This window comes from Trichosporon asahii, assembly GCF_000293215.1.
Source record: "Trichosporon asahii var. asahii CBS 2479 unplaced genomic scaffold scaffold00002, whole genome shotgun sequence".
Taxonomy (NCBI): domain Eukaryota; kingdom Fungi; phylum Basidiomycota; class Tremellomycetes; order Trichosporonales; family Trichosporonaceae; genus Trichosporon; species Trichosporon asahii.
The window spans coordinates 152,409-180,246 of NW_014040922.1; the positions used below are offsets into that span (position 1 = coordinate 152,409).

Sequence of the window (27,838 nt, forward strand, 5' to 3'; positions counted from 1 at the left end):
AAAGGTAGGACGGTGCATGATGAACTCACTGCGTCAATCCGTCCAGCCCTTTGAACACAGGCTCCTTCGGGATCTCCCTCGCCTCCCTTGCCGGCGTCCCGCCTCTAGAAACACTACCTCTACTACCAGGCGACGACCCGCGGCGCGCGAAGCGGTCTTCCCTCGAATCGCGCGAATCCCTGCTCTCGCGCGAGTATCGATCGTACATGACCGGCCGGTCGATTCTCCCCGACGGCGAGTCCCATCTCTCACGATCCGTCCGGCGCGGCGGCGGGGGTATCCGCGATCGAGGCGGAGGGGATGGCGGGCGCTGACCCCTCGGCGGAGACGGTGGCCGCCCATGTCGTGGGGGAAGGGTGGACATGGACGAGGGCGGCGACGGCTGGCGCGCATGTCGCGGAGGGAGCGACGTGGGCGGGGACGCTGAGCGGCGCCGTTCCCGACCGTCTGAGCCGCGTCGAAACTCGGTCACTTGGCCCGGTTCAGGCGAGGAGGGGCGGTGGGAGTTCATTATCGCGACATGGGTGGGTCGTGTGGTCGTCGTCGGCGCGTTGATGAAGTGTGTTTTTGCGCGCGGTGGGCAAGTCACGCGGATACCAAGAAATCAGCCGCGCAGATCAGATTACTGGCACTGAGCCTTTTGTTGGTGATGGATGCTGGGTGTAATGCTTGCTGATTTATGTCAGTGGGATGCTGCCTGCTCTGATGCTGCAGATCAAGGGCCAAGAATGCAGGTGAGGTCACAACAAAGACTGCTTAAACAGTCCCCCCCCTTTCTTCACAGTGGTCACGTGGACATAAGCCACGCCGTTACCACGTTGCGACTCGTTCCTGAAAAATCCGTACAGTCAGTTTGCAACCGTGGGAGAGAGTGAATCTACCAGTGGCCAGCTCCGACGCTATAGACAGCACAGTCAGTAAGCTGCAACCGTGGGAAACCTGACCCCGCACCAGCAGTGAGTGAGCGAGAGGTCAATCTTTGGATTCAATCATTGACAGCATGATTCGGCAGCTCGGATGTAAGCTTTGTGAGGCTTGTTGGCGTAGTGCCCATATCTCATCCCGCTGGGAGGACGCGACGCGTGCATGCCTGGAGGTATGAGGGAGCAGTCGCGCCGAAAATTGAACCCACCCCGGCTCATCCGGGATGGGCTCTCAAGCTCTCGGGCTGTCTCAGGCCTCAGCTGTTCCCGATAAATGTGTCGAGGCCCTGAAGCAAGTCCGGACTCTACGTCTTTTGCACTTCACCCGCTGGCATACTGTATATGGACAAGTGCTCAGAGGGATGCTCACTGTGCGCTGCGGGATGGGCCGTGTGCACTTGAGGCTCTCCGATTGAAGATTTTTCGGACAAGAGTGAGAGACTTTCGTCGTATCTCCAGTAAGTCTGTGGAGAGACCAGTGCCTTTGCCATGGAAGGTCCGCCAAGCATCGTCCAGAAAGCCGGCGGCGTCGAAAGTACCCCGCCACGGCTTGGCTGGGCAGCCACGATCGCGCTGGGTCCATACACCCCCGTCAGGCCCGCGTGCCCGGGATTCTGGAATTACGGCTTTGCGGCACATCCGGTATGCTCGGCGTCACTGCGCGCCGGATGGCTAAGCGACGCGGCGCTTCTGACCTTATCGCCACGAAACACTTGCAGAAGGAGAAGGGACAACTTCACTCGTCTCTTATCCGTGACAATATCATGTAGACGCTGACGTTCATGCAAAGAGCGGAATGAGTCATTCGTCATGAACAGCCAGCGCTGATTGCTGACTGCGCGCCGCACGAATGGAGTCTGCAGGGGGTTAGTCTTGACAACAGGAGAAATAGGGGCTCAGAGATGAGGCGCAGGGGGAGTGCGAGTGGGTCAGTGTGCGTTTCATGCCCGCACTTTTCCTTCATCCCTCTACGCCTCTGCGCCTCTGCTGGCTGACAGTTGTGCAAGAGGGTTCGCTGGAACACACAAGATGGCACACGTAAGAACGGACGATGGCGTCGTCAGTGCGACGGAGATACCAGTGAACGGGCACATTGATCCTCGAGTGCGTTGCCTGCAGGGAGGAGATCATCGGCCGATCAAAGTGACTCTGCACTGCAGTGGGCCGGGCCCGTCGCGCTGGCGATCACCGAGGCAATGTCAGCCCATATGCTGGCTAACGGGCTGATGTGTTTGTGCCGCGGCTTAGCCTGCAGATAGACTGTTGGAGAGATGCGAACGATTCGAACCCGCGCCAGGCTCTCCCGGGCTCTGTGAGAACTGATCTCAAACGTGCATGTGGTGCGGGGCACGATGGACAGAACACCATGAGAATGTCAGCATGGTGATTGCCCGTGTGTTCTGCAATATCGTACGGAAGGATAACGTCAGACTCGCACTCGTCTGAGCACAGTGGACATGGACATGTCGATGGATGGTCGATGAAGACCCAGCTGTTGATGAATGCCAGGGGTCAGTTGACGCGTGGGACTGGGTGTTTCAAGCGCGTACTGGCTGGCGTCTGGCGTTTCAGGTTTTGGGCTGGAAAATTGTCTCTCCCCCAGTGGAGGCCATAGCGCGCGCGGCGGGCCAGGGTGGATCCCTACAATGGGCTCGGACCGTTGTAATTGGGGCCTGGACCGGGATTAGGACGCGAAATGCTAATCCAACCTATTTGGGGCATTAGGACACGGGCCGATCCGCGAAACCCTGGGCGTGCCCCCAGGCGTGTATCCTGGCCCGACGCGTCGAGATGTGAGGGTGCGTGTGAGGTGTGGATCCAGGGCGGGGTCGAGGAGGTCATTGAGATGCTCGATGGACGGGACACTGGGCGTGCCAGACGAGATGAACAGAGAGCACATCGACCTGGAGAAGGGGCAGTGCAGCGCAGGAGGAGGAGGATAGGAGGATCGCGAAAAACGCCATCGGGAAGCAAACGAGAGGCACGCCGTGACGGACGGAGATATGCGCTAGCCCTGGGGCCATCCGTCTCTGCTCCTACGCTCTTCCACTACTCTTGGTCCGATACTCTTTGAGCGCCCAGCGCCCCCCGACGCAACAATCAACGGCATGCATCGCATGCAATCGACCTACCTCACCGCATGCTATGCATCGGGTCCGTTGTTCCCAGCCTCACTCCACAACTCTTCTCACGGCGGTTGAAGGCTGGATGCCAGCGAGCATTGATAACCACTGAGTGCAACGTAGGATAGAGTTAGCCTTTGAACCCAATGCTGCCGAGCGTCGTGCGGTCTTGCACTCGCCCATCCGACGTCCCCGTATCCCTCCCTCCCCTCGCTCGCAGCTTTCTACATCGCGAGACGGCGAAAACGGAGCGCAGAGTCGGTTGCACGCTTTGCAGCGGCACTGCAGTCTTCCCTTAGGGTCACTAGGTGCTAACCCTGTCGTCCGGGCCGACCCTGGGCTACCTCGATCCTACGGGGTGCCTTCGCGCCTGGCTGCAGCTCTCCCTCCGCGTACAACCGTTCACCCACCGTACAGTGCAGCTACACCGTAGTACCCAGCGTTCCTCGATCCGGCGGTCCTGACGACTTGCTCCTGCTCTGGCACTTCCGACGACCGCAACGACTCAGGACACCCTCTCCTCTCCATCCACCACCAACTCTCCACTCCACATCCTCGTGGGTCAGTGCGCTCGACAACCACCTCGCCTCTCTCCAAAGTCATCTCCATTGCTCGAGCTCACTACTCACTCAACCATCTCATCCACACACTACTACTACTGCTACCACGACAATAGCGTCGACCACCCCGCTTCCGCTAGTCGACACACTTGCACACTCTGGGCCAGACCCCCCCTTTTCCCCTCCCACACCAGCCACCAAACGACTCCATTCCTTTATTTCCTCTTTCTGACTACCCTCCATCGACCATATCCATCTGTGACGACCCCTCTACGACCTCTTGCCCGCTCTCACTCACTTGACGATCCGACCTAGCACCTCGCTCCTTCTTATCTGCTCCACCATCCCTTTCAACACAACACCTTCTCTGGACATCTGTTGCGCGGCCGCCGCGCACACTCTGAAAGGATACACTCTGCTTCACATCTAGGCACTCGATACCCCAGTACGCGCCGCCCGTGAGCCGAGGGCCGTGCTCTTACCATCCGACACACGCTCCTATACCCTTCCCACCTCCCCTCAACCTCTCCACGCACACCCGCATCGACGTTCTTGACATAGCTTCGCCCACTGTCCCACGGCCGACAGAGCTCTCCTCCGATCGCGATGCCTTCCCTCTTCTCGCGCTCGCAGCATGCTCCCAAGAAGGATCGTGCCCCCGCCGTGCTCGTCGCCAACCCTAGCGGACCGGATCGCCGCGTCCTAGGCCTTGCGAAGACATGGAACGGGTCGAGCGTGCAGTCCAACTCGAACATCAGCGAGTTTGGAACGGTGCCGCCGTGAGTATTGGAAACGTGCGAGACACGATCGCAACTAGTGATTCCAAAGCGATGACTGACCGTCCCCGCAGTGTCTCACATGCCTCGGCTCTGGCCAACGGCGTCAACATGTCCAGCTCGCCCTCCGAACAGTCTCTGCTCCCTGGCCCGCCGGCCTTCCTGCCAACGACAGTGCCGTTGAGCGCGACCCAGGCCATCACGTCAGTGGACGCCGGGCGCAGCGCTGAGAGCTCTGGAAGGCCGTACGGCTTCCTCGCGGCTGTGGGGCGCAACGTGATTCTTGGCATCGATGAGGTTGCCAGGATCATCCGCGAAGTCGGTGCCGAGTTGTCACGACGATGTGAGCTTCATGGGCACCCTCGGTAAAACTGACGACCAGCGCTTGACACGCCGCTACTGTTCTCGAACCAAAACCTCGAGCTCAACCAGGTCCGCATGAAGATGCTGATCCAGACATATATCGGAACCATCCGGTAAGCCCACGTGCAGTTCGCAGTCTGACGCTCAGCACGCACAACCGTAATCCGACCAAGACAGCCGTCGCGACGTGGGAGCAGGACCTGAAGTTTGCCAACGACCAAGAGCTGGCTTGGCTGCTGAGGTGGGCCCTGTCGCGTCTGACGCGCGTCCGAGACGGAACGAGAGAGGTGTCTCATGGCTGCATGGAGTGGGAGCAGTATGAGGAGTGGCGCGGACGCGAGCGAGGTGAGTTGTCTCTTCGCGATCTTTAACTGACGTCCAGCGGCCAAGTACCCGTATGACGCGTTCAACACCCTCGCTACCATTCTCTCCGCCGATGTCTACAACTACATCATCTCCCCGCTGTTCGCCCTTTTGTCAAAGTGCACAGCCCACTCGCACAACTCTGGACTGACGCCCCACGCCCTGGCGTCCTACTTTGCGCCTCTTCTTTTCGACATCCCGACCAATGTGACATGTCTCGCGTCCCATGCCGTGTTCGTGCGCGCGGCGGCCGCCACGGAACATATGATCCTCGCCAATATTCGCTCGTCGGGTCGGCCAACCGAGGGCGGCGGCCTCGGCCTGACGGACCTGCCGTCGAGACTGAAGGAGTGGGTCACCGGCTACCCTTCCATGGTCGTGTCGGACGCCGATCTGTCTCGCGGTATGCCCCGCCGGGCAACCCGTGTCATTCGTTGCGAGACGGCATCGCGCACGGTCCGCGCCTATTCGCGAGATCTCGTTGCCAGCGCAGAGCTCTGGGGCACCGAAACGCCAAACTGGGACGCTTGGAACCGTGTTGTTCTGAAGGAGAAGCGGGGAGAGGCTGCCCGGCCCAAGTTTTCCGCGTCCTACCGTCGCAAGATGGCTGTTAAGGAGACGTTACCGCTGCCGGCGTCTTCGCAGCGATCACAGCAGGTCGTCTACGGTGCTCCCCTGAACCAGGGAGGATCTGTCACGAAAATTGAGAAGGACGAGGGCGAGGCTGGCCGCTTCGCGTCGCTCGCCGGCAAGGAGTGGAGTGCGTTTGAAGAGCTCGGCTTCGACTCGCAGGCGACGTCCCGGCGAGGAGAGCCCGAGCGGCCAGACATGCAAAGCCGGCTGCAGTTCGATCTTAACGAGAGTGCCAAACAGGTTAGTTTAAGCCTTCAGCGTCTGTAAACTAACATCCAGAGCGTAGCTGAGCGACGCCAGACGATGGACTGGAGCGACTTTGCTGACGGTGGCTTCACTAGGACCGAGTCATACTTGACCGCGTCGCTCACGTTCTCGGCCCCGATCCAATCTTCGATCACCGAGTGGCCGAAGGAGCGCGACGAGCTGCAGCGTCGCCTCCACAAGACGCAAAAGGAGGCAACGCCGTTTAACTACGACACGACGCCGCGCTTCGGACGCCACTCGGGCGTCGAGGGCATCGACGACAAGGGTCGCGTGTACATCGAGGAGGCGTTCATTGACTGCTGGACCGATTTCATGATGGGCGCGGGCTGGATGGACCGCGACGAGCTCACCTTCAAGGAGGCATCTTGGGCGCTTGTCGAGTACAGGGCCAAGCCGAACCACCCGGACGCTGTCGACAGCTTTGCCGACGACCCGCGAGACACTGAGCTGCACTTCCTGTTCGAGGAGCGTGTGCCCTTAGAATACCAGATGGCGATCGCCGACCCGAAGCGGAAGAAGACGCTGGGCAAGCTGTTCGCGAAGCGCAGCAAGAAGCAGCAGCCGCCTCCCAAACTCTCGCCTAGGGACGACTTTGAAAAGATGCTCACGGTCAACCGGACACAGCAGAAGCGCATCAACCTCACACGCGCCGACCAGTCCGTCTCGTCCCAGCTCTGGCAGGCGCTCAACGAGCCGTCGCCCACGGTCAAGAAGTCCAACAGCGTCTCTAGCAACGGCCAGGGCTACTTCCCGCCGCAGCAGCCGAAATCCGCCTCGCCGAAAGAGGCGCCTCCTCTCCCCGAGAAGGATGGCAAGCCTGTGAACGGATCGTCCAAAACGCGCATGTTCAAGTCGATCCGCCGTGTCAAGTCGAACGGCAGGCAGCGTGAGGCGGCCAAGCAGCGCGAGGTCTCGATGGACTTTGAGGTTCAGTCTGCGTCGGGGCTCAGCTCTGGCACGAGCAGCCCACAAAACGACAAGTCACTCAAGGACGAGGAGAAGTGGATGGACATTCTTATCGCGAATGGAGCCCGTCCTATGGCTCAAGCCGTGCCGCCCTCTGGTGCGCCGCTGCAAGCCGCCACGAGCCAGTCGTCTACCATCCGACGTGTCTCTCCCTCCTCGCGCAAAAGCCCGCCCGCGGACGACCTGACGCCGCCCGCCTCGCAACTCGGCGACATGCACCTGCGCAACCCGTCCCCTCCCAAGGCTGCCGGCCTCCAGTCCCCGATCCACATGAACGGCCACGCATTCGAGAACGGACACCGTGGCGAGCCCATCTACGAGCCGCCCGAACTGAGCGTCACGCGCTCGCAGGACTCGTCGTACGAGGACTCGACGCGCGAGTCGGTGCTCACGAGCGACGACGCTTCTGTCCTGCCCTCGGACTCGATCTCAATGCGGCGCCCGACGTCGGACGCCGAGTCCGAGCCCTTCTCGCCCATCGAGGCGCCGCCTCTCCCCATCCCGCCCGTGCAGACGTCGCGCGGACCTCTGCCTCCCCTCCCGCCTGCGGCCGCCAAGCGTGCCCTGCCGCCGACACCCCAGCAGCCGAGCGAGTACCAGCAGGAGCTGATCCAGCCCCGCCCCCGACAGCACAGCGACCGCGATGCGATCGCCTCGATTGTGGACGGGTACGGCCGCGACAGTGTTGCCGACGACGTGTACGGCGGCCTGCAGCGGGACTCGATCTTCAGCCAGACGTATGCGTCCGAGCGCGGCGACAGCATGTACGACCCCCGCGAGAGCACCGACGGCGGATACGTCGAGGACCTGCCGCCCCCCGGCCCCATTTTTGACCTCACCCCCGGTCGCGAGCCCTCGCCCGCGCGATACAAGCATGGCGAGCCGCTGCAGTTTGTCGGTGAGGAGGACGAGGAAGAGGAGGAGGACGAGTACTATGGGCGCCACAGGTACTAAGCCCCTCACACCACATCAAAAACGTACACCACAAATACACCACCTTCATTACCCCTTCGTTCCCTTCGTTGTTACCACGAGACGTAGACGTAGATTCCCTTCGACGATGTCCTCTGGCCTGGGCCATCCCACGCCATGCCTTACTTGGGTATACCCGATTCACCTTCAACCCCGTGCAGACTTTATATTACTATAGTTTTCTCTCTCTCTCTCTCACTCTCTCCTCGTATCAATAGCAAGAAATGGCCCCGCTGGCGCGGGACTGGAATGGGGCATGCAAAGTGTCCACGAAGCACACACGAGTGTGCGAGTGTGCGAGGGTCTGAGGAAGTGCGCAGGCCGTCATCTTGAGTGTGTCAGTGAGTAAGCAAACGAGTATCGCCGGGGGCAACGATGAGCGAGAATGAGGCGGACGATCCCGCCCCGGCTGTACACCTTGTGCATACGCAGATGTCTCGAGAAGGTATCTAGACTCCTCTTGGTGTTTCAGCCCGAGTCTCAGCTCGATAATGCATTGGACAGTCATGAAGTGGCTGCCGCGTGTCTTTGACAGCTGTCTGGTTGTTGGAGGCTGGTTGGATATCTCGAGGAGTATAGAGTGGTGGGCGCCCCCGCCGGAATGTGAGTACCCGATCCCCGGATTGCCCGGGTTGATAAGCGGGGATCGGTGGATGCCGACGTTGCTCTGAAGGGTTGCGCCCCCAATCCCTCGCCCGTACGCCCAGCCGGCCGGGCGATGACTAGCCCACCTTCTCCCGTCTGCCCGAGGTGGGAGGTCAGCTGTTTGATCTAGCGCATGCATTCCCCACACGTTGGCGAGTGCATCCTCGTTTCCCTTCTTTGTACACTCGACCTTGTTTCTCGGTCACTTAAAGCAAACGATCTAGCCAACGCGCCTAGGTCAACAACAGCTCTCGTCTCGCTCTCACTTGCCGGATCGCTCACTTCGTTCGCGAAACATAGCTCGCTCCGCTCGCAGACTCAACAGCATGACAGTCGACCTCCCCAAGACCATGAAGGCCGTCGTCCTCGAGGCCCCCTACAAGGTGGCCGTGAAAGAGGTGCCCACGCCCGAGATCAAGGAGGACAACGACGTGATCGTCAAGACCAAGCTCGCCGGTCTTTGTGGTGAGTGCGCCGAAGCCTGAGCCGAAGGCGAAGGCTGAGGCTGAGGCTGGACTGGGTGTAGCGGTGTTGTGATGCTCTGCTGGAGCGGGTGTGTTTCCCGAGGTTGCTCGGAAGGAGTGGTGGTCAGCAGACCACCGCACTCCGTCCTCGGACCGATCCATCGTCACAATGCTCTGCAGCAGAGCAGGCATGTTGGAATAGAGAAGCGTCGCCGCCCTCGCCTCCGCCTCCGCCTTCGGCTCCGGCGCCGGCATCGCTAACAGCAGGCTCCGACCTCCACATCTACCGCGGCCACCAGCCGGGCTGTGACGGCATCACGATCGGGCACGAGATCCTCGGCACCGTCGTCCAGGTCGGGAAGGGCGTCAAGAGCTTCAAGCCGGGAGTGAGTGCGAGGACACCGCAGGCGCCCGAGTGTTGCGCAAAGCATACATAGGCGCCGACAGGCGCCGGAGCAGTCTCTTTCAAACCTCCTCAATTTCTCTTGCACCTCCACTCTCGCCCAGGCGAGATGGAGGGCGACGAGGAGTCGAAGAGAGGCAGCGAAGGGGTGGAATGCTCGCTTCGCTTCGCTCGCATTCGCTGACATACAGGACGTTGTCATCTCGCCCTTCTCGACTTCCTGTGGCAAGTGCCACTACTGCGACAAGGGATACACGGCGCGCTGCAATGGCGGCGGGCAGCTGCTCGGCACGGCGGCTACTCCCGGTAAGTGTGAAGAGGGCTGCGATGCGCCAAACCATTGAGTGGCTCACTTCGCAACTCGCCTTCGGCTCGTTCGGCTCGTTGCTCCCTCGCTGACCTCCAGGTTGCCAGGCCGAGTACGTGCGCATCCCCGAGGGCGAGGCGTCGCTGTACCACGCCCCGCCCGAGGTGCCCGAGAAGCTCATGCTGCTCATGGCCGACATCATCCCGACGGGGTACTACGTGGCCTACCAGGCGCGGCACGGGATGGATGACGGGCAGATCCCCTCCCAGTCGCTTGACGGCACGGTGGTGCAGCCCGAGGGGAAGAAGGGCGTGTGCGTGGTGGTGGGGTGCGGCCCCGTCGGCCTGTGCGCCATCACGTGTGCCAAGACCATGTTCGAGACCGTTTTCGCGACCGACCTGGCGCCGCACCGTCTCGAAGCGGCGCGGAAGCACGGCGCGATCGCCCTCCCGCCCTCTGAGCTGAAGGAGGCGGTTCTGAAGGCCACGGAGGGCCGCGGGGCTGATGCCGCCTGCGAGGTCGTGGGGCACCAGAGCGCCCTCGACACGGCCATCGACGCCGTGCGGCCGTACGGCACAGTGGCGAGCTGCGGCCTGCACACGCACGACGTCACCGTCCCCGGCCTGACGCTGTATGGCAAGAACCTCAAGCTCATCTTTGGCCGCTGCGCAGTGCGCACCTACACGCCCGCCGCAATGCAGGTCCTCAAGGACAATGTGGACCTGTTCGAGAGCTTTGTCGAGCACGAGGTCAGCGTCGACAAGGCGCCAGAGTACTATGAGATGTTTGAGAAGAACAAGATTGCAAAGACGGCGTTTGTGTTTGAGTAGAGCGCCGCCGAGTGCAGCGAGGCGCGAGGCACGCGCGTGGATAGCAGAAAGGTATGGCGTAGAGGAGAGCGTTTCGGAAGTCTTTAGTTGTTTCTGTCGAATGCAAAACTGTGGATATGCCCAGACGAGACGTAATTATATTTCCATTGCTATTATATGCCCCGGTGAGGGTTTGGTTCTACAGACAACACCGTTTCTCTACTCCTTCACTCCTCGCAGCACCTACGCGCCGCCAGCGCCTACAGCGCTACAGCCTCTCGCGGCTCAGACTCCTGACGAGCCTCTGCATCCCATCGTTCCGTCCCTCAATAGCGGCCATCTCCGCCGCGTCCTTGCTCTCGACCGGGCCCTCCCGACTCAGGCTCCGGACCATGCGTTCCATGCCGTCGTTCCGCCCCTCAATCGCGGCCATCATGACCTCATCTGTCGTTGTGCGCTGAAGCCGCTCTCCGCCCTGCACCCCTCCTACACCGCCATTGACGGTCGATCCGGCAGTAGACACCTCGGAGGGACCCCCGTTGGCAGCAGATGAAGGGGTCAGACCGGCCTCAGGGTCGAGCTTCTGTGGCGGCTTGACAAACACCGTGCTCCCGCTGAGCCAGTAGGTAGGGTACCGCCTCCGGCCGACGTTGTTGATGATCATGGCCCAACCCAGCATGAGCAGCGCACTGATGAGGACAATGTAGATGAAGTGCCAGGACATGTGCACCGCGGCCGGTTGCACCGAGGCGATGAGCGCGGTCGCGCCGGCCCTATGGCTGTCAGCACCCTTTGTCCACCTCGGCAACCTTCGGTCTCTCTCGTCGCCCTCGGGTATACTCACGGAGGGTGCACCGTGCCCGTAATCTGCATCATGGTCAGGGCGACACTCATGCTGAGCGCGCCGTTGAGCCAGACGATGTGCCGCAGCTCGCCCGTGTGCGTCGTGTCGTGCAGCTCGTAGTTGCTCGCTTTCCTAAACAGTCTCGTGATCGCGACGCCGAGAATGGCCGCAATAACGTGCCCTCCCAGCAGATGTCGGGGCTGCGCCAGGGGAGACTCGATCGTGCCGTAGATCAAAACTGCCGATGCGCCGAAGGACGCAACGATGAGGATAATGTCCTGGTCCGCGAACGCCGTCGCCATGACGAGCTCGACGAGCATGATGCCCACGAAGGACGCGAGGAGGCCGAGTCCCCATACTTCGTACTTGAGGGGGATCTTTGAGAGCCAGCTGAACGGGGGGAAGGGCAGCGGTCGGAGGGGCTGCTGTTTGTACCCGAGGAAGCGGGAGAGGATCGGGGGCAGGTACGTCCGCAGGTCGCGGTGGACGGTGACGGGGCCATGTTTGGCTGCCGGCGCCGCTGGGGCCGGGGGCGGCGCAGGCTTCGGGGGTGGTGGTGAGTGGGTCATGCGGGGCTTCTCGAGCGACATAGAAGAGATGTTGTTGTGAGAAGGAAAAGAGCTCGAGGCAAGAGAGAGAGCGGCCTCCACCCGTTCCAAGGCCTCGGGTTTATTTATGGGTGCATGTGCAAGGGATGACTTGGTGACCGCAGGTGATCACCGTAGAAGCCGAAGCGGCACTGGCGAGTGGGGGCCCGAATCGGAGAGTCCAGAGGCACGCGCGGCACGCGTCATATTGCCTCTGTTCCTTTGAGCTTGGTGTCAGCTGGTCTACCTTCCAACCTCGACTCGAGCCGAACTCTTCCATCCCAAATTGAGTGCATGTTGCTGACCAAGAATAGCGTATTGGCGTGCTTACCATGTATGGGCTGTACATTTGTCTCGCGCCAGGCGTCTAGGACGCGGGGACAGTTACTCCGCGGCCCTCTCACTGGTCACCCCCAACTACCGGGTAAGGGAAGAATGCGCCCCCCGCGGCAATATCCATCGAGTGGTTGGTCGCCGCGACATGGCATACGTCACGTGCAATTCTATCAGAGTTCAGAGTTCGCCAGGTGCAGCCAGCCAGGGAGACGCCTCGGGATTGCCGGCGGCACCGTACAGGTGAGGTGCCGCTGACTGCTCGTCATCGTGTGCGCCGATGGGGAAGACAACGACTGGCCGTCACTTTTGATCGTAGGCGCCGAGCGCGACAAGGGCGGCGAAACGTCCTAGCACAGTGCGTAAGTCTATGCTGTTTGGCCACCCAACCTCGAAGGAGGTATACGTTGGCGCGACACAATATCTCCTATGGAAGAGATGCTGCCTGCCCTCACACTCTTTGACCATCGGGATATATGGGGTTCTACAGACCTTTGGGGGCGTCGACAGTAATGACAGCAGTTTGGGGTGTAAAGCTCGCAGCCAATACCATGGCTCCAGCCTCCTTCAGCCGCTTCAGTTCCTCCACGAAGCCCTGCAGCCCATTCTCCCCCTCGCTCTGACGAGAGAACGGCGGCCCAACCTCTCTCGAGACGTTGTAAGTGACGACGAGCGGCCTCGGCGACCTGATCGGCTTGAACTGCACTTGCTTCCTTTCCCATCAGCACAACCTCGAGTATCAACTCACTTATACTCCTCGTTCATCTTCTCATACTTGCCCGGATCCTTCTCGTACTCATCGACCACCTCGCGGTTGCGTCCCCGCCACTCTACCTCGCCCCGCTGCTCTATAGTCGCCATCCACGGCACCGTCATGCTCCCGTTCAAACCTCTCGAGTCTGTGATGACGATCTCGGCGTAGTCGTGCGTCATAGCCACGGACTCGACGGGGACATTATCCGCCAGCATGCCCTGCAGCTCTGCTATGACTGCCGAGGTGTGTTCGGGCGAGTTCTGGCCCGACTGTCGCGGACCCGGGGCATCGGTGGCGAGGTTGTGCGTGCAGATCTGGTTGTGCAAGTTCTCGCGCTGAATCAGCAATTTCGTTGGATCGGAGGGGGTTGAGAAGCTCATGGTATATGTGCACTTGCAGAGTCATCTACCGGCTCGGTCAGTGGTTATTGTCGGCGGTGCATGGTGGAGTGGTCGACGCATTCTGATCATGCAACTAGGCACGCCTCGGTCAGCCTGTCTGATTACCGTAGGTTCCTTCATCCCGTGGTCGGGCAGTCTGTGGGCAGCTCTGGTGGTGAGAGATTGTTATCTAGTTTCTAGAACAGATGGGGAGAGGGAAACTAAACTGTTGAGCTTTCGAAGTTAACAAAGACTGCGCAAGAGCAGCAGACGAGTAAGGGGTTGCTGCAGTCAGCATTGGCGGTGAGAGGTGGAGGTGGAGGTCGTCGGAAAGGCCTCTCACCTCCACTGATCGACACAGACTCGCTCACATACGCAGAGATGCAGCACATTCCCTCGTCTTGCCATCCCTGTCAGCTAAGTGCGGGCAACGCCGCAGCCCTTGTTCTTGGCAGCTGCTACCGAGACGTCGAAGATCCGGTCCAGATGTCAACAACAAGTGGGCGAGCCGCGCGGACGAGATAACCAGGGCAAAGCCGATGCTTACTCAACGCCCACAGCCGATGTGCCGATATTTCGCTTCGTGACACTTGGTTTCGCCCTCCAATCCATCCCTCACCAACAATGAAGCAAGTTGTGTGCACAGCCCCGTTCACAGTCGAGGTGCGCGACGTGCCGAAGCCGGAGATTGAGCGCGACGGCGACGTCATCATCAAGGTGTCGACTGCTGGTCTGTGCGGTAAGTAGCTCCCCCTTGCACTTGTCTCCGTCCTTGCTTTATGCTCCGATGTGCTCAGCTGACCGCAGGCTCCGACCTGCACGCCTACCGCGGCCTCGAGCCCGGGGGCCCTATGGGCCACGAAGTCTGCGGCGAGATCGTCGCCGCGGGCCCGGAAGTGAAGAAGTTCAAAGTCGGCGACAGGGTGCTTTGCCCATTCTCCAACTCCTGCGGCGCGTGCTACTTCTGCGAGCGCGGGTGGACATCGCGGTGTAAAGACAACTACTGTCTGAGCGGGGGACAGGCAGAGTACTTCCTCGTGCACGAGGCGGACGCCGATCTCTAACCCTCCCCTCCGATCTCCCGGAGGAGATGGCCCTGCTACTGACCGACATCCTGCCGACTGGATACAGCGCCGCGTTCAACGCCCGTCGTCTGATGGACGACGGGTGGCTGACGGCAGAGCAGTGGAGCCTCGCCGACGCCGAGAAGGGAACCGCGCCGAAGAAGGGCATCGCCGTCGTGCTCGGATGCGGACCTGTCGGCCTTTGTGCCATCTCGAGCGCCAAGACCCTCTTCGAGACGGTGTACGCTACTGACCTTAATGCGTCCCGTCTCCCAGCCGCCGAGAAGCACGGAGCCATCGCCCTCCCCCTCCCCGAACTGAAGGAGGCGCTCATGAATGCGACCGAGGGGCGCGGGGCTGACGCTGTACTCGAAGTCGTGGGCCATCCCTCCGCTGTCGCCGATGCACTGGAGCTCGTCCGGCCCTATGGTGCCGTCTCGAGTGTGGGCGTGCACAATGCGCCCCTCTCTGTGTCCGCCGAGAAGTTCTACGACAAGAATGTCCGAATGCAGTTCGGCCGCTGTTCCGTGCGCACCTTCTTCCCGGCCGCCATGAACGTGCTGAAGGGCAACCTCGATCTGTTCAGGAGCTTTGTGCAGTTCAAGGTGGGCATTAATGAGGCGCCGGAGTACTACACGCGCTTTGAGAAAGGCGAGATTGGAAAGACGGTGTTCGTCATGTAGAGTAGCTAAAACGTAGAGAATAGAAGTATTAGAAGGGTGCAAACGGGAATATATGAGACAGCGAGATACCAGTGTCCGGGCATTAGATGCCCAAGAATGGCTACCCGCCGACGGCAACGTTTCGGAGCCGGAGGGAGTGTTGGTGCACCGGTGCTGCGAGTCTCGGCGTCCGTGCGTCAGGGGACTTGTATGGGGCGTTCTGGTTCCCTGTCGGCGTCGGAAAAGGCAAAAGCCCGCACATATGTCTCTGATCTCTGACGGTGGTGTCAGGTGTGCGGGCGTGTGCAGCGTGTGGCGCCATACCGCGATACTGCGGGGGGCGTAGGGCGAAGCACACACAGCCGCGCACAGATGTGTCTTGGGGCTCTTGGCCCCTCGTTGCCCAGTGACCGAGTCCGTCAGCACCCAGGCTGCAGGCTGCAGGCTCAAGCATGGCGGACCGATCCAAGCGTGTGCATTGCTGTCCTGATCCTTGCACCTCTTCGCAACTCGGCATCAACATGTTTCCGCGCTCGCCGTCGCGGGCAGAGACGGCCACGCTCATCGTCCCTCTACTACCGACAGTCTTGGCTTTCTTTCTCCGCCTCGACCTCTCCTACTCTCCCGTCTCAACGGACCTGACGCTGTTCCTCTCGCCATGGGCCGTCCCACTCGACTTTGGTGACCTCGTCTCTCGTCTCCTCCAGCTCGGCCTCATCCCCTACACACTTCCCCCATTGCCTTGGCTGTGGGCGGCCACGTCGACTGCTGCCCTGCTCCGCGCCCCGCTCGGCTTCCTCCTCACGAGGAGTGTGGGTTGGGCAGCTCCGGTGTTCTTCTCCCACCGGGCACTTTATGAGCCCATGACGGGATGGGGGCCAGGGCTCGTCGTGTGGCAGGCCATGGATCCGGTGCACGAGTGGAGCCTCGCTGCCGCTGCTGGGTTTGCGCTCCTCGAACGTCGGCCATGGACATACGCCGTCACGCTCGGAGTGGCGATGGGCGTCCTCGTGCTCCGCGCTGCCTTGCCAACAGTACAAGAACGACTCGTCGAGAAGCCTCGCCAGGGGCCACTGCGCACTCAGCTCGCTGCTCTCGCTCTTGCCGCGCTCGTCCTCCCGCTCTTCTCCCTGCTTCGTCCTCCACTCCGGCTGCCCTTTCCCGCCACGTCTCTCGACGTGCTCATCCTCTCTTTCCCCCGTCCTCAGAACGGGGACATCATCCTCCAAAAGACCGTCGACAGCTATGCCCCCTTCCTAAACGAAATGATTACGCTGAACGGCTTCACACACTCGACCGACCATGCCGCCTTCGCAGCCCTGAGGGAGCAGGGGTACAACTTCTACGTCGACGAGGATCAGCACCCCGACGATGAATGGGGTCATTACCTCCATCTCGCAGAGGCGTTCCGCTGGGCCGAGGACACGCTGAGGGGCGAATGGGTCATGCTCGCGGAGGACGACTTCCCCCTCTGTCCCGGGGCCTGGGATGTTATCTCGACCGTCATGGCCGAACTCGAGTCTGAGCGTGAAGTGGGGCGCATCCGGGCCGGGTTCATCGGGACCGGCGGCAGCGGGTTGATCATGCACCGCAGCTATCTGCCGCTGCTCCAGGTCGTGCTGAGGGAGTACTCGCGGAGTGCCTCACGCTTACCGCCGGGTGTCCACCGCCGCGCGCCGGATCAAGTTGTTCAGGACTGCCTCCGAGGAACGCCGGGAAGCCTGTGCGAGAGGAGAGACGAGCAGAGAATGATCATCTCGTCGAGGATCGTCATGGACCATATTGGGGGCATGGCGACCACGACCGAGGGCAAGGCGCTCAACTCGGACAAGTGGCGGTGCGGGTGGAGACATGCGTGGCATGGGGCCGCTGATGTCGATGTTGTCGTGGTCTAGACTGTTGTACATGTATCAGGTACTAGCTTTGATCGGTATTGACTCTTACTGAGCAGCGAAACTGACCGCCACATCGGTTCGACTGCAGAGAAACGTTATACATCATCCATGATTTGCGGCCACGGTCCGCCTCACGCCTCGCCCGCCTTTACCGCCGCCTGGAACCGGCGCACGATGGGCACCATGCCTCCCTCATCGACCTCGAAGCCCAATCCGAGGGCATATGTGTTGTCAAACCTGGCCGGCCAGCTAGACACAATCCGTCGATTCGTCGGGTCATCCTTGAACTTGACGAGTTTCAGAGCCTCCTCGCCCGCGACCTCGCGCAGCGCCTCCAGTTCCTCCCTCATCGTTGTCGTGAACCCGGGCAAACAGACGACACGGGTATGGCTGAGGAACTTGTCGCTCGGAACGTGTTTCGCGACTACGAAGTTCCGAACCGTCGTCTCGGGGGACGCAACCCACGCCTCGAGGCCGAGTTCGGGCGAGTCGAGCGAGTTGCCGACGGGACACAGCGCCTCCTCGCCATGCAGCGGTTCGCGGATGATGCCACTGATGAAAGCGGAGGTGGCAGCCGACGGCGGGCCGGGACGCACGACAATGGTGGGCAGACGCAGGATGCGGCCGTCCACAAAGCCGCGGCGCGTGTACTCATTGACCAAGAGCTCGGACATGAGCTTGCCGCACCCATATGCGCCCTCGGGCGTCGCGATCGTGCTCGGCTCCACGACCTGGGGGAGCGGGCCACCATACACGGCCAGACTGGACGTGAAGATAAACTTGAGCGGTGCCTCTGCACTGGCGCTAGCGTCTCGTGCCCTGTTCAGCAACGCGTGCACAGAGTCTACATTCACCCGCAGGCCGAGATCAAAGTTGTCCTCGCTGCCGCGCGACATGATGCCGTGCATGCAGTACACGGTGTCGGGGGTTCCGTACTCAGTGGTGAAGAGCGAGTCGATGGCGGCGGGGTCGCAGAGGTCTGCCTTTAGCGTCTTGACTGAGCCAGAGGGCGCTTTGGCGGGCACTTTGGGCTCGACAATGTCCGCCAGGATCAGCTTGAGGTTGGGCGTCTTGGGGTCGGAGAGGAGCTGGGAGGCGAGCAGGCCGCCGAGCCAGCCGCCGGCGCCGGTGATGAGGACAACGTTGCGCTCGATTGTCATCGTTGATGTGGAGTCGGGGATGGGGGAAACCGTGTACAGGGAGCAGTCGCGCGAGTACTTATGAGAATGGCGGTCGAAGGCAGTGGAGACGACAAACCGTCAGTTGCCGGTTGAATGCCGAGAAGGGGTCGGCGTATTGATCTGCCGACGAGGTACGATTTAGGAAGGTGGGCAAACGAGATCATGTTAGCATCATCTGACCGATGCAGAGTCGATGGAGGCGCAGAAGTTGCCGACTGCGTGCACACGATACAGCACATGTGGCCCCAGGAGCACGGGTGGACGGGCCGGCTTCCGAAGACCCGTCCGAGAGGTAGAGGGCGGAGACCCAGAGAAGGTTACCGATGTCCACGATCTGCATCGTCACCAGCCTCACTTGCCGTACCGAGCCCTCCCCTTGCTCATCCTCCCCACCATCAAGTCGGCCGAGCTCCACATCCGTGGTTGCTGAGAACATGTGCTACCCTATGTCCGCAACGGCGAAGCGGAGACGTCTCCTCCCAGTGCAATTGTAACAATGCCGATGGTGGCGGGGGCTTGCCCACCATGGTGCCTCCGTTATGCTCCACCAGGTGTTTACGGAATACACCTCTGCAGATCTCCGCTCTCAAGTAGAGGTAGGTCTAGAGGGAGAGCTTCTAGAACCGAAGCTCCAAACACGCCGGGATCTCGGACCAACCCGGATCTCAGCAAGTTGCCGAGCCCAATCGGCAACAGACGGTTAATCACTTAAATCCACTGCGGAGTGAGGTAGAACAACCGTCCGAGCTCTTGTTGCGAGGCACATCACCGTCATGCATGCTGCTGCAGTTGCCCATCTGTGGCGACCCATATAAGCCTTCCCAATGCTTGCGCAGGCGCATGCCCTACTACGATCCACCACAAAACCCATCACACGCCATGGGCGACGCTTCACTCGATCTCCATGAGAAACACGATGAGCTGTGGCACGAAACCGCGCCGAGCACATACGTCCCCGGCTCGCCCGAGGAGAAAGCCCTTGTGAGGAAGATTGACATGCGCATTGTCGTGAGTGTCTGCATCTGCCTGCCGTGCTGATGGCAGCCCTGTATTTGGGTTCTCTACACACTCTCGTACCTCGACCGTGCCAACATCGGCAACGCCAAGACAGGCGGCCTCGAGGAGGACTTCAACATGACCTCGGACCAGTACTCTGTCGTGCTGCTCGTGTTCTTCATCAGTTACGTCCTGTTCGAGGTGCCCAGCAACCTCTTGATCGCGCGCTGTCGGCCGTCGCTGTACCTCTCGATCTTGTGTGTGATCTGGGGCGGCGTCAGCGCCTGCATGGCCGCCACGAACAACTGGAAACAACTCGCCGCAGTCCGCTTCTGTCTCGGTGTCGTCGAGGCCGGTTTCGCCCCCGGAGTTGCCTTCTACCTCTCCTCGTGGTACAGACGATACGAGTTGTCGAGCCGGTACGCAATCTACTACACCGCTACGGCCGTTAGTGGCGCCTTCTCTGGCCTCCTGGCCGGTCTCATCACGCAGCACCTCGAAGGCGCTCGCGGACTCAAGGGCTGGCAGTGGCTGTTCATCATCGAGGGCGTCGGCTCCAGCGCCGTCGGATGCGTGACTTGGATCTTCATGCCCGACTGGCCAGCGACGACCAAGTTCCTCTCTCCCGCCGAGCGACAACTTGCCGCGCAGCGCTTGGCGGCTGACGGCCTCGGCAACACTGCTGGCGGGGAGAAGACCTCGGAGTGGTCCGCGGTCAAGATGGCAGTGAGCGATTGGCGGGTCTGGGTCCTCGTTCTACTGTACATGCTGTGCACCGGAGCCCAGACCGTGCAGTACTTCGTCCCCACGCTCGTGTCCGGTCTGGGCTGGACGGGCTACGACGCCCAGTACCACACTATCCCAGTGTACGCCGCCGCGTTCGTGTACATCCTCGTGTTCTGCTTCTGCTCCGACTGGCGCCGGAACAAGCCTCTCTTCATCACTATTGCGGCCACGATTGGCGCGGCATGCTTCATTGTCACGGTCGCCACCACGACGCACATCGTGCAGTACGTGTTCCTCATCTTCGGCTTTGGCGCAGTGTACGCCGTCTGTCCCCTCGTGCTCACGTGGGTGCCTAACGTCATTACGCATCCCGCCGAGAAACGCGCCGTCGCCATCGCTCTTGCGAATGCCCTTGGTGTAAGTCAGGAAATGGACTGGGGGAGGCGTGACATGCTGACAAGAACAGAACTCGGCGTCCATCTATGGCGTCTTCCTGTGGCCGGCTAAGGATGCGCCACGATACGTTCCCGGCTGGAGCGCGACGACGGTCTGGATGGCGCTCATTGGTGTCATTGCCACCGTGTTTGCGATTGCGTTGAAGAGGTATCCGGAGAAGGGTGCCGAGGTGGGCGTTGACCCAGAGGAGCCAAGGAGCTCTGTTAGAGGAGTGCCTGTGTAGAAGCATGGCGAGCAGGCCCGCTCCTCCTCATTCTTTCGATTATGTCTGTCTGAAATAACGTTCGTTGTTACAAGCATTGTCATCTGTTTCCTACTATGAAGAGGAAACTCAACTCGAGCAACAGGGTCACGGACTCAGATGGCGAAGCCACCGGGAGTCAAGTTGGCGTCCGCTGCCGCCTTCATAGGTCCGGCGAAGTCAACTTTCTTCTGAGTGATAGGGATGGGAGTGGAGTCACAGTCGTCGTTGAAACCCTGCTGGCACTCGGGAACGACGTCGGGGATAATGCTCCACGAGAGCCAGGGGATACCGGCGTTGTTGAGCTTCTCGGCTGAGGCCTTGAAGGCAGCAGGAACGTCCCAATCCTTGACGTTGGGGTCATTGTTCGCACAACCGGGCCCGGTGAGCTTGCGCCACGTCAAGCCGAGCTCCTCGACATAGATAAGCTTGCCTCCACCACCCTGCTTCGACCAGTCCGCGAAGTGCTTCTCGATTCCACCTCCGTTTCGGTCTGGGTAGATGTGTACTGTTGGGTCAGTGGGTTCACGCTCGCTGCTGTGTGAGGTAAGGCAGTACGTACGGGCGATGACATCCAGATCGGGACACTTCATCGCATCGTCCAAAAACGAGCACTGGTTGTTGGCATCGCCGCCAATGCCACCACTTGCGATCTTGATCGGGTTGTCTGCGCCGAGGATTTTGCGCATGTTCGTGGCGCGCTTGCAGACCCAGCCCTTCGCCGAGTCAGGTATGCTGCAGACACCAGGCTTGCCGGTCCCCTTGTAAGCGAGCAGAGGTTCGTTCTGGACGTCAAAGGCGATGATGAGGTCGTGCAGATCCTTCCAAGGCCTCTTCATGTACTGTCCCTGATACTCCATGATGTATTTGAGGCGATTGTCGTAGTCTGCCTCGGCGTTTCCGTTATGGTAAAAGTCATTCTGGGGATACTTGAGGGTGTAGCTGTCTTGAGGAATGGCGATTCTGACAGTAAGTACCGGGAGAGTGACAGTGCTTACTTTGGACGCTGTTCGAATCGTGTGGCGAAATGATGACCTTCATGCCCTTGCCGTGCGTCTGAATGTTGAGCAGAGTCTTATCGAGCAGATCCATGGTGACTGGGTCGTACCTCCCCACACCTCCGAACTCTTGGTTCTCAAGCGCGCGGCAAGTCTGGCCTCGGACGGAGCCCTTCTCGCAATGCGACAACTGCTCACGGACCCAGAGACGGATTGCTTTGACGCCGAGGGCGGCGAGGTCTTGGATGTGCTTGACCTGTTGGCCGTCATCCAGGGACTGCAGAAAGTAGCTGTTCGTGCCCGCCCAAGACTTGAGGCTCTGGGCAGAAACGGTGGCGGCCCAGAGCGCCACGGGCAGCAGGTAAAGAAGGCGCATTGGCAGTGGTGAAGAATGGAGGCTGAGAGACAAGCGAAGTTCGAGATGGGATCAGGGATGAGTGGCGAGAGCAGAGCCCCTTGAAGATGAGAGAGAGGTGGACCTGTAACATTGCCACTATATATACAGGTGTTGCACAGCAAACGCGCCGGAGTGTTACCTCTCTACTGTTCTCCTCGCGCGGACCTCATCACCCCGAGGTGCCCCATGATCACTCTTGGAGGATACGCACATGACACAAGCACAAACACAAATGAAGCGGTCATGAGCAATCAATCCTTCGAGCCACACCTCCGGTTTCCAAGGGGTCAAAGAGCCACAGTTCTGGACTCGGCACTAAGATGTCGGTGATCCCATCAGTGCCCGCTGGTATTCACACGGATGTATAAACCTTGAAGTGGAGGCGCATAGGCACATTCGAAACAGCTCTGACCGGGGCCGGGGGCCCTTCGACATGCATGATGTGGAAGAAGCGTCATTCGGACCACTCGAAGTGACTGACTGACTGCCTCGAGGGCGTGCGTCATTGCGGGGGAGCCGGGGTAAATACCGATCGAGACGAATATCAGGACGAGGAAGACGAGGAACAGCGCTTCGTTTCGGAGTCGATTGACCACGAAACTGTGGCCCCCAAATGGCCCCGTTGCTGCGGTGTTGGAGAACAAGGCACTCAAGCGCACTCAACTGCAGCAGGACGCCGGCCGCTCCATATTGGAGCCGCACGTTTGCGCCTGAGGTGAGTTCTGGGGCGGGCAAGTCTGTGCGCGATCATGAATCACGATAGAGTATCCAAAGTCAGGATTTGTTTGGGGGAGAGTTAACCACAGAGAGCTGGCGAGCGGGCAAGGCGAGGGGAACGCCTAAAGTCTGCCAGTCCGGCACAAGCGACCGGCTCCGAGCTATGTCAGCCTCGTTGGTCAATCACTGCGGTGAGCTTCATGAGATGTATGCGATATGCATGCGATGGTCCGTCTAGTGTCTTACGTGCTCTGCTTCACGGGCTCGGCGACGTCGCCCTTGACCGCCTGCTTGGGCTGAAGGAGGGCCTGGAGCTCGTCCTGGTCGTTCTTCTCCTCCTCGACCTGCTTCACCTTGTCCTCGTGCTCCTTGGCAGCCTGCTCCTTTGCGCGCTCAGCGGCGCGGATTTTGCGGTGCTCGTTCGCCTCCTTGATCTTGGCCACCGACCAGATCGAAGCAGCCTTGGCGCCCTTGGCGCCCTCGACAGAGATCCAGGAGATACCCCGTCCGAGACCGTTCAGAGTCGCGGCGAGGATGGGTCGCCATCGCCACGTTCGCGGGTCGTACCAGATCACCGGCGGTCCGGGCTCGGCGAGGATGTAGCTCGGGCTGAGACGCTCCCTGAGCGTCGGCGGAGGCGGCGGCGGCGGGTCGATACGGACGTATGCCTCCCACGGGGCGCCGGCGGGGTCCTCCTTTGGCCCGGCGAGTCGATCCTCGAGCTTTCGGAGAAGCTTGACGTCCTTGGGCTGCGGGAGGTCGGTCGTCTGGATGCTGAGCGCAACAACGTCGGGATAAAGGGCCAGGCGGCGGGAGAGGAGGACGTCGGTAAACTTCCGGTCGCCGACCACGAGGACGCGCAGCGGCTCCGCCTCACCCTCAGCCGTCGCTGGGAACTTGTGCGTCTTCTCACGCTCCTCGCGCTGCGCCGCCTTGTCGACCTCGTTGTCGTGCGCTGAGTGCTTCGCGTCCCGCTGGCTGCTCGCAGCGGCCTGGTCCTCCGCCTTCTCCGGCTGCTCTGGCTCCTTGTTATACCGGCCCGATCCGGCATGCTGCGCCGCGACCATCTTCGCCTCGAGATCGTCTCCGTCCTCCTTCACTGGTCGTTGCAGCTCACCGCAAAGCGGGCCATGCTCGACGTCCCCCCGCCACCGGTCTAGCAGGAACCGCTCCGCCGCGTCCTCCTCCTTCGCCGCGGCCTGGACTGCCGGGCTGATCTCGCGTCCCGTCCGGAGGGGCAAGCGGCCCTTGAAGAAGTCGATGATGTCGGAGGCGCAGGCGGGTTTTGGTCGCCGGTGAGCCAGGACTGGAGCCTGCAGCTGCATGCTAAGCGACTCGGCACCGATGCCACCTCTGTCCTTCGAGGATCCGGCCGAGTTGGACACGATCAGTGTCCGTCCGGGGAAGGCGCGCTTGCAGTTCTCCCACCCGGGCGCGAACGGGGGCCAGATCTTGTCGACATTGGGGAGCGTCTGCGGGAGCGTCAGTCACCCAAAGCTGGCAATAGGGCACTAGAAGCTTACCAGACAGTTGTCCTTGTCGATCACGACGGCGTTCCAGCCCGCGCGCCTCAGGCCCTGCCAGTCGACATTGTCAACGGAGGGAGCCTTGATGTCCGGCCGCAGGAGGGAGGGGCGGAAGAACGCCTCGAGGTGGAGTATCGGCGCGGGGAGCTTGAGCGGCATGGTCGTCGCTGCTCAGGCGTCCTCTTTCATGCGCTTTTTGTCGTGATGAGAGTGTGGTGGGAGTAATGGGAAAGGCGCAAGAAAAAGGAACCGCCGGAAACGTCGTCATAAACCTCGGAGACGGGGACAGGTACGCCCGGCATCTCCTGGACGCGAGCCAAAGTAGCGAGCTATGGGCATTACCTTACGAGTTAATGTAGCATCGTGGATGAATTAGGGACATGCGAGGTTGTATTAGAAGATATCTAACCGAAGGGAATTAGCGGGAGCAGATATCGAGGGTGTGTGGTGGAGATCTACTGACGATATTTGTTGACGCGCAGAGTGACCTCACCTCATAACACTCAACCAACATGCTGGAACGGACGCGCACCCCTCCGCCCTCAGTCTCGCAATTGGAGCATGATGATCTGACCTCGGTCACGCCGCAGAACTTCTCCGACATCCCGCCAGTCCTGCACTGGCAAGGACCGGCCGAGGTCGAGATGAACGTGCCGAGCTGGACGTCGTGGTCCAAGACGACCGGCACACTGTTCGTCACGGAGCAGTGAGTCGCAATGCACACATAGCTGGGGATGAAAGGAGGATAGCTGACAGCAGGTCTGTGACGTTCCTCCCTAGCACCATTGAGGGCGACGCGGGACAGGGCTGGACGCTGCCGTACCAGGATCTGACGCTTCATGCTCTGACGCCGGCGGGAGCGACGCCAGCGCACATCTACTGTCAGGTTGACGACTCGCCGCCCGCCAACGGCGCTCCTGCTGAAGAGGAAGAGTTTATGACGCTGGCCGAGATGCGGATCTACGTCGCCGAGGACCAACGTGAGTCCCCCCGTACTCTTTCTTTCCTCTGCTCTTGAGGTGGAGAGGTTGATCGCTGTGGCGAGAGTGGCAGCTGACAACAGTGCAACCTCTCTTCTCGGCCCTCTCTCGCTGCTCGGCGCTGCACGAGTCCCTGCTGCCGGACGGAACGCCAAACAACTTCTTCGGCCTCGCCGACGACTCGGAGGGCGACGACGAGGACGAGGAGGAAGAGCAAGATGGAGACGACGGCGAGATCGGAAGGGTGAGGAGTGACTTCCAGGGCCCCGATGCCCGGTATCGACCCTACTAGACCCTACTAGCCTGGACATCGCTGATGCCAGGCCGAGGATGGCGAGGACGAGGGGCAAGACCCCGTCGAGGCGTTCCTGGACAAGGTGGATTGGGGCAATGTGCCCCCGCCCGAGGGGTGGAATGCGGCCCAGTTCGATGATGCTGAGGAGCCCGAAGCCGATAAGAAGTAGATTAGACGATCGATCCTCATGTACTACATATCATTGCTGCTACTGACACCATTGCCCTGCGCCTCGTGTTGCCACTCATTCTCGCTTCTGGCTGCTCGCTGCTGCACTAATCTGCATCGTGAGGGGGACCGTATGGCTCGCACGTTAACCTATCTATGGACAAGGAAGGGCCGGGAGATTGACCAGCCGCTAGTCGTGGGTTCGGGACCGGGGGGGATTGGATGCAAGGCTCGCAAGTGGTGTTCTGCAAGGGTTGTGAGCTGTCGTGAAAGCTCTCGGTTGGTACGGTGGTGGTACAAGAACGGAAACAAGCTCGTGAGTTTGAGATGGAGAGAGGCTGTGTAGCTGCTTATGTCGCTGTAGGTAAGGTGGCAAGAGTAGAAGAAAAAGAAAATAATCCGCCAGAGGAGAACACCGGCGAACATGGTATTAGAGGCAAGACATGGGTAGGCCGTAGACAACTCGTAGGTCGAGTTGTGGTCGTATAGGTTTATTCGAGGCGGTGCCGATTTTACATCAGCACACAGCCATTTCGCTGCTTGGGCTTGCCAGAGCGACGGCCGGGGTTCACTAGGGGTCAGCTACAACACATGCGTTCTCCAGCAGTGTACTCACGGACAGTGCGGATCGCCTCGTCGAACACAGTCTTCAGGCCCATCTGCGTCAGAGCAGAGCACTCCAGGTACCGCGCAGCCTTGATGTCGTTGTGCATCGCCAGGCCCTGCGCGTACTGCACAGGCTGTTGCCGCCTCTCGCGCATCTTCTCAATCGCCACGGGGTCCTCTCGCAGGTCCAGCTTGGTCGCAACAAGGATGATGGGCGTGCCGGGGGCTGAGAGTCGTTAGCACACAATGCAATCACAGAAAGCGCAGGGTTCGGGCGATAACACGCCAGCCGGACTGCCGATAAGGATGATTCGCGGGCACGTAGGTGGCCGAAACACTGTGCGACGCTAGTTTCTCACCACCCAACGGCGCGTCGCGACCCTCCACGCTTGCCGCCAAGTCCCGCTCGAGGCCATCGATGCCGCGTGCCGCGTCATGGAAAGCGGCTGCGTTCGCCACTCACAGTGATGTCTGATTTCCGGCTCCCACTGGGAAACGTCAGTGCCAAGTCCAAGTGAAACGTGTGCTAGGATTGCAAACTCACCTTGGTCCTGATGTTCTCAAAGGATGCTGGTGACACGACGGAGAAGCAGAGCAGGAAGACGTCCGTCTGGGGGTATGACAGGGGGCGGAGACGGTCGTAGTCCTCCTGACCGGCCGTGTCCCACAATCCGAGGCTGACAGTCATGCCATCCACGATGACCTGGGAGCTGTAGTTGTCGAATACGGTGGGGACGTATTCGCCGGGGAACGCGTTAGTCGTGTACGAGATGAGCAGGCAGGTCTAGGTCGTCAGTGGGGATGCTCTTTTGTGCGCTGGTCAGAGTGCTTGTAGTGCGCCGATCGCGTCGCGAGGGGGTTGGTGCACACAACACATGCACACTCACCTTGCCGACAGCACCGTCTCCCACTACGACGCCTGTTTGTTAGCACAACCTTAGTCCGCGCGCGCGTCCGTGTCGGGGTGCCCCGGGCCCCCATGCTTGTGCTCACATTTGATGCTGCGAGTGGCGGCCATGATGGGTGGAGAGGAGGGGAGCGACGGAGAAGGGACAGTGATCGAATCGGCGTTATGCAAAAATGAGGTAGACGGTGGTCACGCTCGAGTCGTTAAAGAGTGGGTGAGGAGGGGGGTTGTGCTGCGCCGATGAGCCGCTGACGTGTTGGCGAGTGCAGTGCTTGCTGACGGTGTGCGGTGTGCTCGGGCAGGAGGTGAAGGGGGCGGTGGAGCGGGTGTCGTGACTTGGTTGGAGTGATGGGCGGGCGGCGGTGTCAAATGATACACGATGGAGGGGGGGATATGAGTACGCGTACGAGACGGGGAGCCGGAGGGGTGGTCGAGATGGAGACGGGGAAGAGTGAGCCGGAGGGGGTGGGTGGGTGAGTGTGATGGGGGGAGTGATAGAGGTGGGCGTGGACCAGACTCTATGCACTGGGCTATGGGCATTACCTTACGAG

General features: G+C 60.6%; 12 protein-coding genes across 12 annotated transcripts; 6 read left to right on the forward strand and 6 right to left on the reverse strand.

The window, feature by feature from the left end:
- Positions 1–4,212: 4,212 nt before the first annotated feature.
- Positions 4,213–7,928, forward strand: A1Q1_05261 (uncharacterized protein; the record flags this gene model as incomplete). The annotated part of the gene is made up of 4 exons (XM_014328736.1): positions 4,213–4,385; positions 4,457–4,725; positions 5,128–5,981; positions 6,021–7,928. The coding sequence occupies 4 exons, from the start codon at positions 4,213–4,215 to the stop codon at positions 7,926–7,928; spliced, it is 3,204 nt and encodes a 1,067-aa protein (XP_014184211.1).
- A 989-nt stretch (positions 7,929–8,917) lies between these two features.
- Positions 8,918–10,595, forward strand: A1Q1_05262 (uncharacterized protein; the record flags this gene model as incomplete). The annotated part of the gene is made up of 3 exons (XM_014328737.1): positions 8,918–9,056; positions 9,236–9,441; positions 9,873–10,595. 3 exons carry the CDS (start codon positions 8,918–8,920, stop codon positions 10,593–10,595), a joined length of 1,068 nt encoding a protein of 355 aa, XP_014184212.1.
- Positions 10,596–10,842: 247 nt separating this feature from the next.
- A1Q1_05263 (HPP family protein) lies at positions 10,843–11,987 on the reverse strand (the record flags this gene model as incomplete). The annotated part of the gene is made up of 2 exons (XM_014328738.1): positions 10,843–11,347; positions 11,419–11,987. 2 exons carry the CDS (start codon positions 11,985–11,987, stop codon positions 10,843–10,845), a joined length of 1,074 nt encoding a protein of 357 aa, XP_014184213.1.
- Positions 11,988–12,822: 835 nt separating this feature from the next.
- On the reverse strand, positions 12,823–13,472 carry A1Q1_05264 (uncharacterized protein; the record flags this gene model as incomplete). Its single annotated transcript, XM_014328739.1, has 2 exons — positions 12,823–13,024; positions 13,087–13,472. The coding sequence occupies 2 exons, from the start codon at positions 13,470–13,472 to the stop codon at positions 12,823–12,825; spliced, it is 588 nt and encodes a 195-aa protein (XP_014184214.1).
- Positions 13,473–14,096: 624 nt separating this feature from the next.
- A1Q1_05265 (uncharacterized protein) lies at positions 14,097–15,219 on the forward strand (the record flags this gene model as incomplete). The annotated part of the gene is made up of 3 exons (XM_014328740.1): positions 14,097–14,211; positions 14,280–14,376; positions 14,604–15,219. 3 exons carry the CDS (start codon positions 14,097–14,099, stop codon positions 15,217–15,219), a joined length of 828 nt encoding a protein of 275 aa, XP_014184215.1.
- Positions 15,220–15,719: 500 nt separating this feature from the next.
- Positions 15,720–17,093, forward strand: A1Q1_05266 (uncharacterized protein; the record flags this gene model as incomplete). Its single annotated transcript, XM_014328741.1, has 1 exon — positions 15,720–17,093. The coding sequence occupies one exon, from the start codon at positions 15,720–15,722 to the stop codon at positions 17,091–17,093; it is 1,374 nt and encodes a 457-aa protein (XP_014184216.1).
- Positions 17,094–17,224: 131 nt separating this feature from the next.
- A1Q1_05267 (uncharacterized protein) lies at positions 17,225–18,253 on the reverse strand (the record flags this gene model as incomplete). Its single annotated transcript, XM_014328742.1, has 1 exon — positions 17,225–18,253. One exon carries the CDS (start codon positions 18,251–18,253, stop codon positions 17,225–17,227), a length of 1,029 nt encoding a protein of 342 aa, XP_014184217.1.
- A 900-nt stretch (positions 18,254–19,153) lies between these two features.
- Positions 19,154–20,675, forward strand: A1Q1_05268 (nicotinamide mononucleotide permease; the record flags this gene model as incomplete). Its single annotated transcript, XM_014328743.1, has 3 exons — positions 19,154–19,282; positions 19,382–20,413; positions 20,463–20,675. The coding sequence occupies 3 exons, from the start codon at positions 19,154–19,156 to the stop codon at positions 20,673–20,675; spliced, it is 1,374 nt and encodes a 457-aa protein (XP_014184218.1).
- A 134-nt stretch (positions 20,676–20,809) lies between these two features.
- Positions 20,810–22,067, reverse strand: A1Q1_05269 (beta-1,3-mannanase; the record flags this gene model as incomplete). The annotated part of the gene is made up of 3 exons (XM_014328744.1): positions 20,810–21,201; positions 21,256–21,639; positions 21,692–22,067. 3 exons carry the CDS (start codon positions 22,065–22,067, stop codon positions 20,810–20,812), a joined length of 1,152 nt encoding a protein of 383 aa, XP_014184219.1.
- A 980-nt stretch (positions 22,068–23,047) lies between these two features.
- On the reverse strand, positions 23,048–24,490 carry A1Q1_05270 (uncharacterized protein; the record flags this gene model as incomplete). Its single annotated transcript, XM_014328745.1, has 2 exons — positions 23,048–24,277; positions 24,329–24,490. The coding sequence occupies 2 exons, from the start codon at positions 24,488–24,490 to the stop codon at positions 23,048–23,050; spliced, it is 1,392 nt and encodes a 463-aa protein (XP_014184220.1).
- A 353-nt stretch (positions 24,491–24,843) lies between these two features.
- Positions 24,844–25,775, forward strand: A1Q1_05271 (uncharacterized protein; the record flags this gene model as incomplete). Its single annotated transcript, XM_014328746.1, has 4 exons — positions 24,844–25,037; positions 25,112–25,311; positions 25,395–25,555; positions 25,635–25,775. 4 exons carry the CDS (start codon positions 24,844–24,846, stop codon positions 25,773–25,775), a joined length of 696 nt encoding a protein of 231 aa, XP_014184221.1.
- Positions 25,776–26,286: 511 nt separating this feature from the next.
- Positions 26,287–27,398, reverse strand: A1Q1_05272 (small GTPase; the record flags this gene model as incomplete). The annotated part of the gene is made up of 6 exons (XM_014328747.1): positions 26,287–26,345; positions 26,391–26,606; positions 26,844–26,868; positions 26,925–27,164; positions 27,268–27,290; positions 27,374–27,398. 6 exons carry the CDS (start codon positions 27,396–27,398, stop codon positions 26,287–26,289), a joined length of 588 nt encoding a protein of 195 aa, XP_014184222.1.
- Positions 27,399–27,838: the final 440 nt, after the last annotated feature.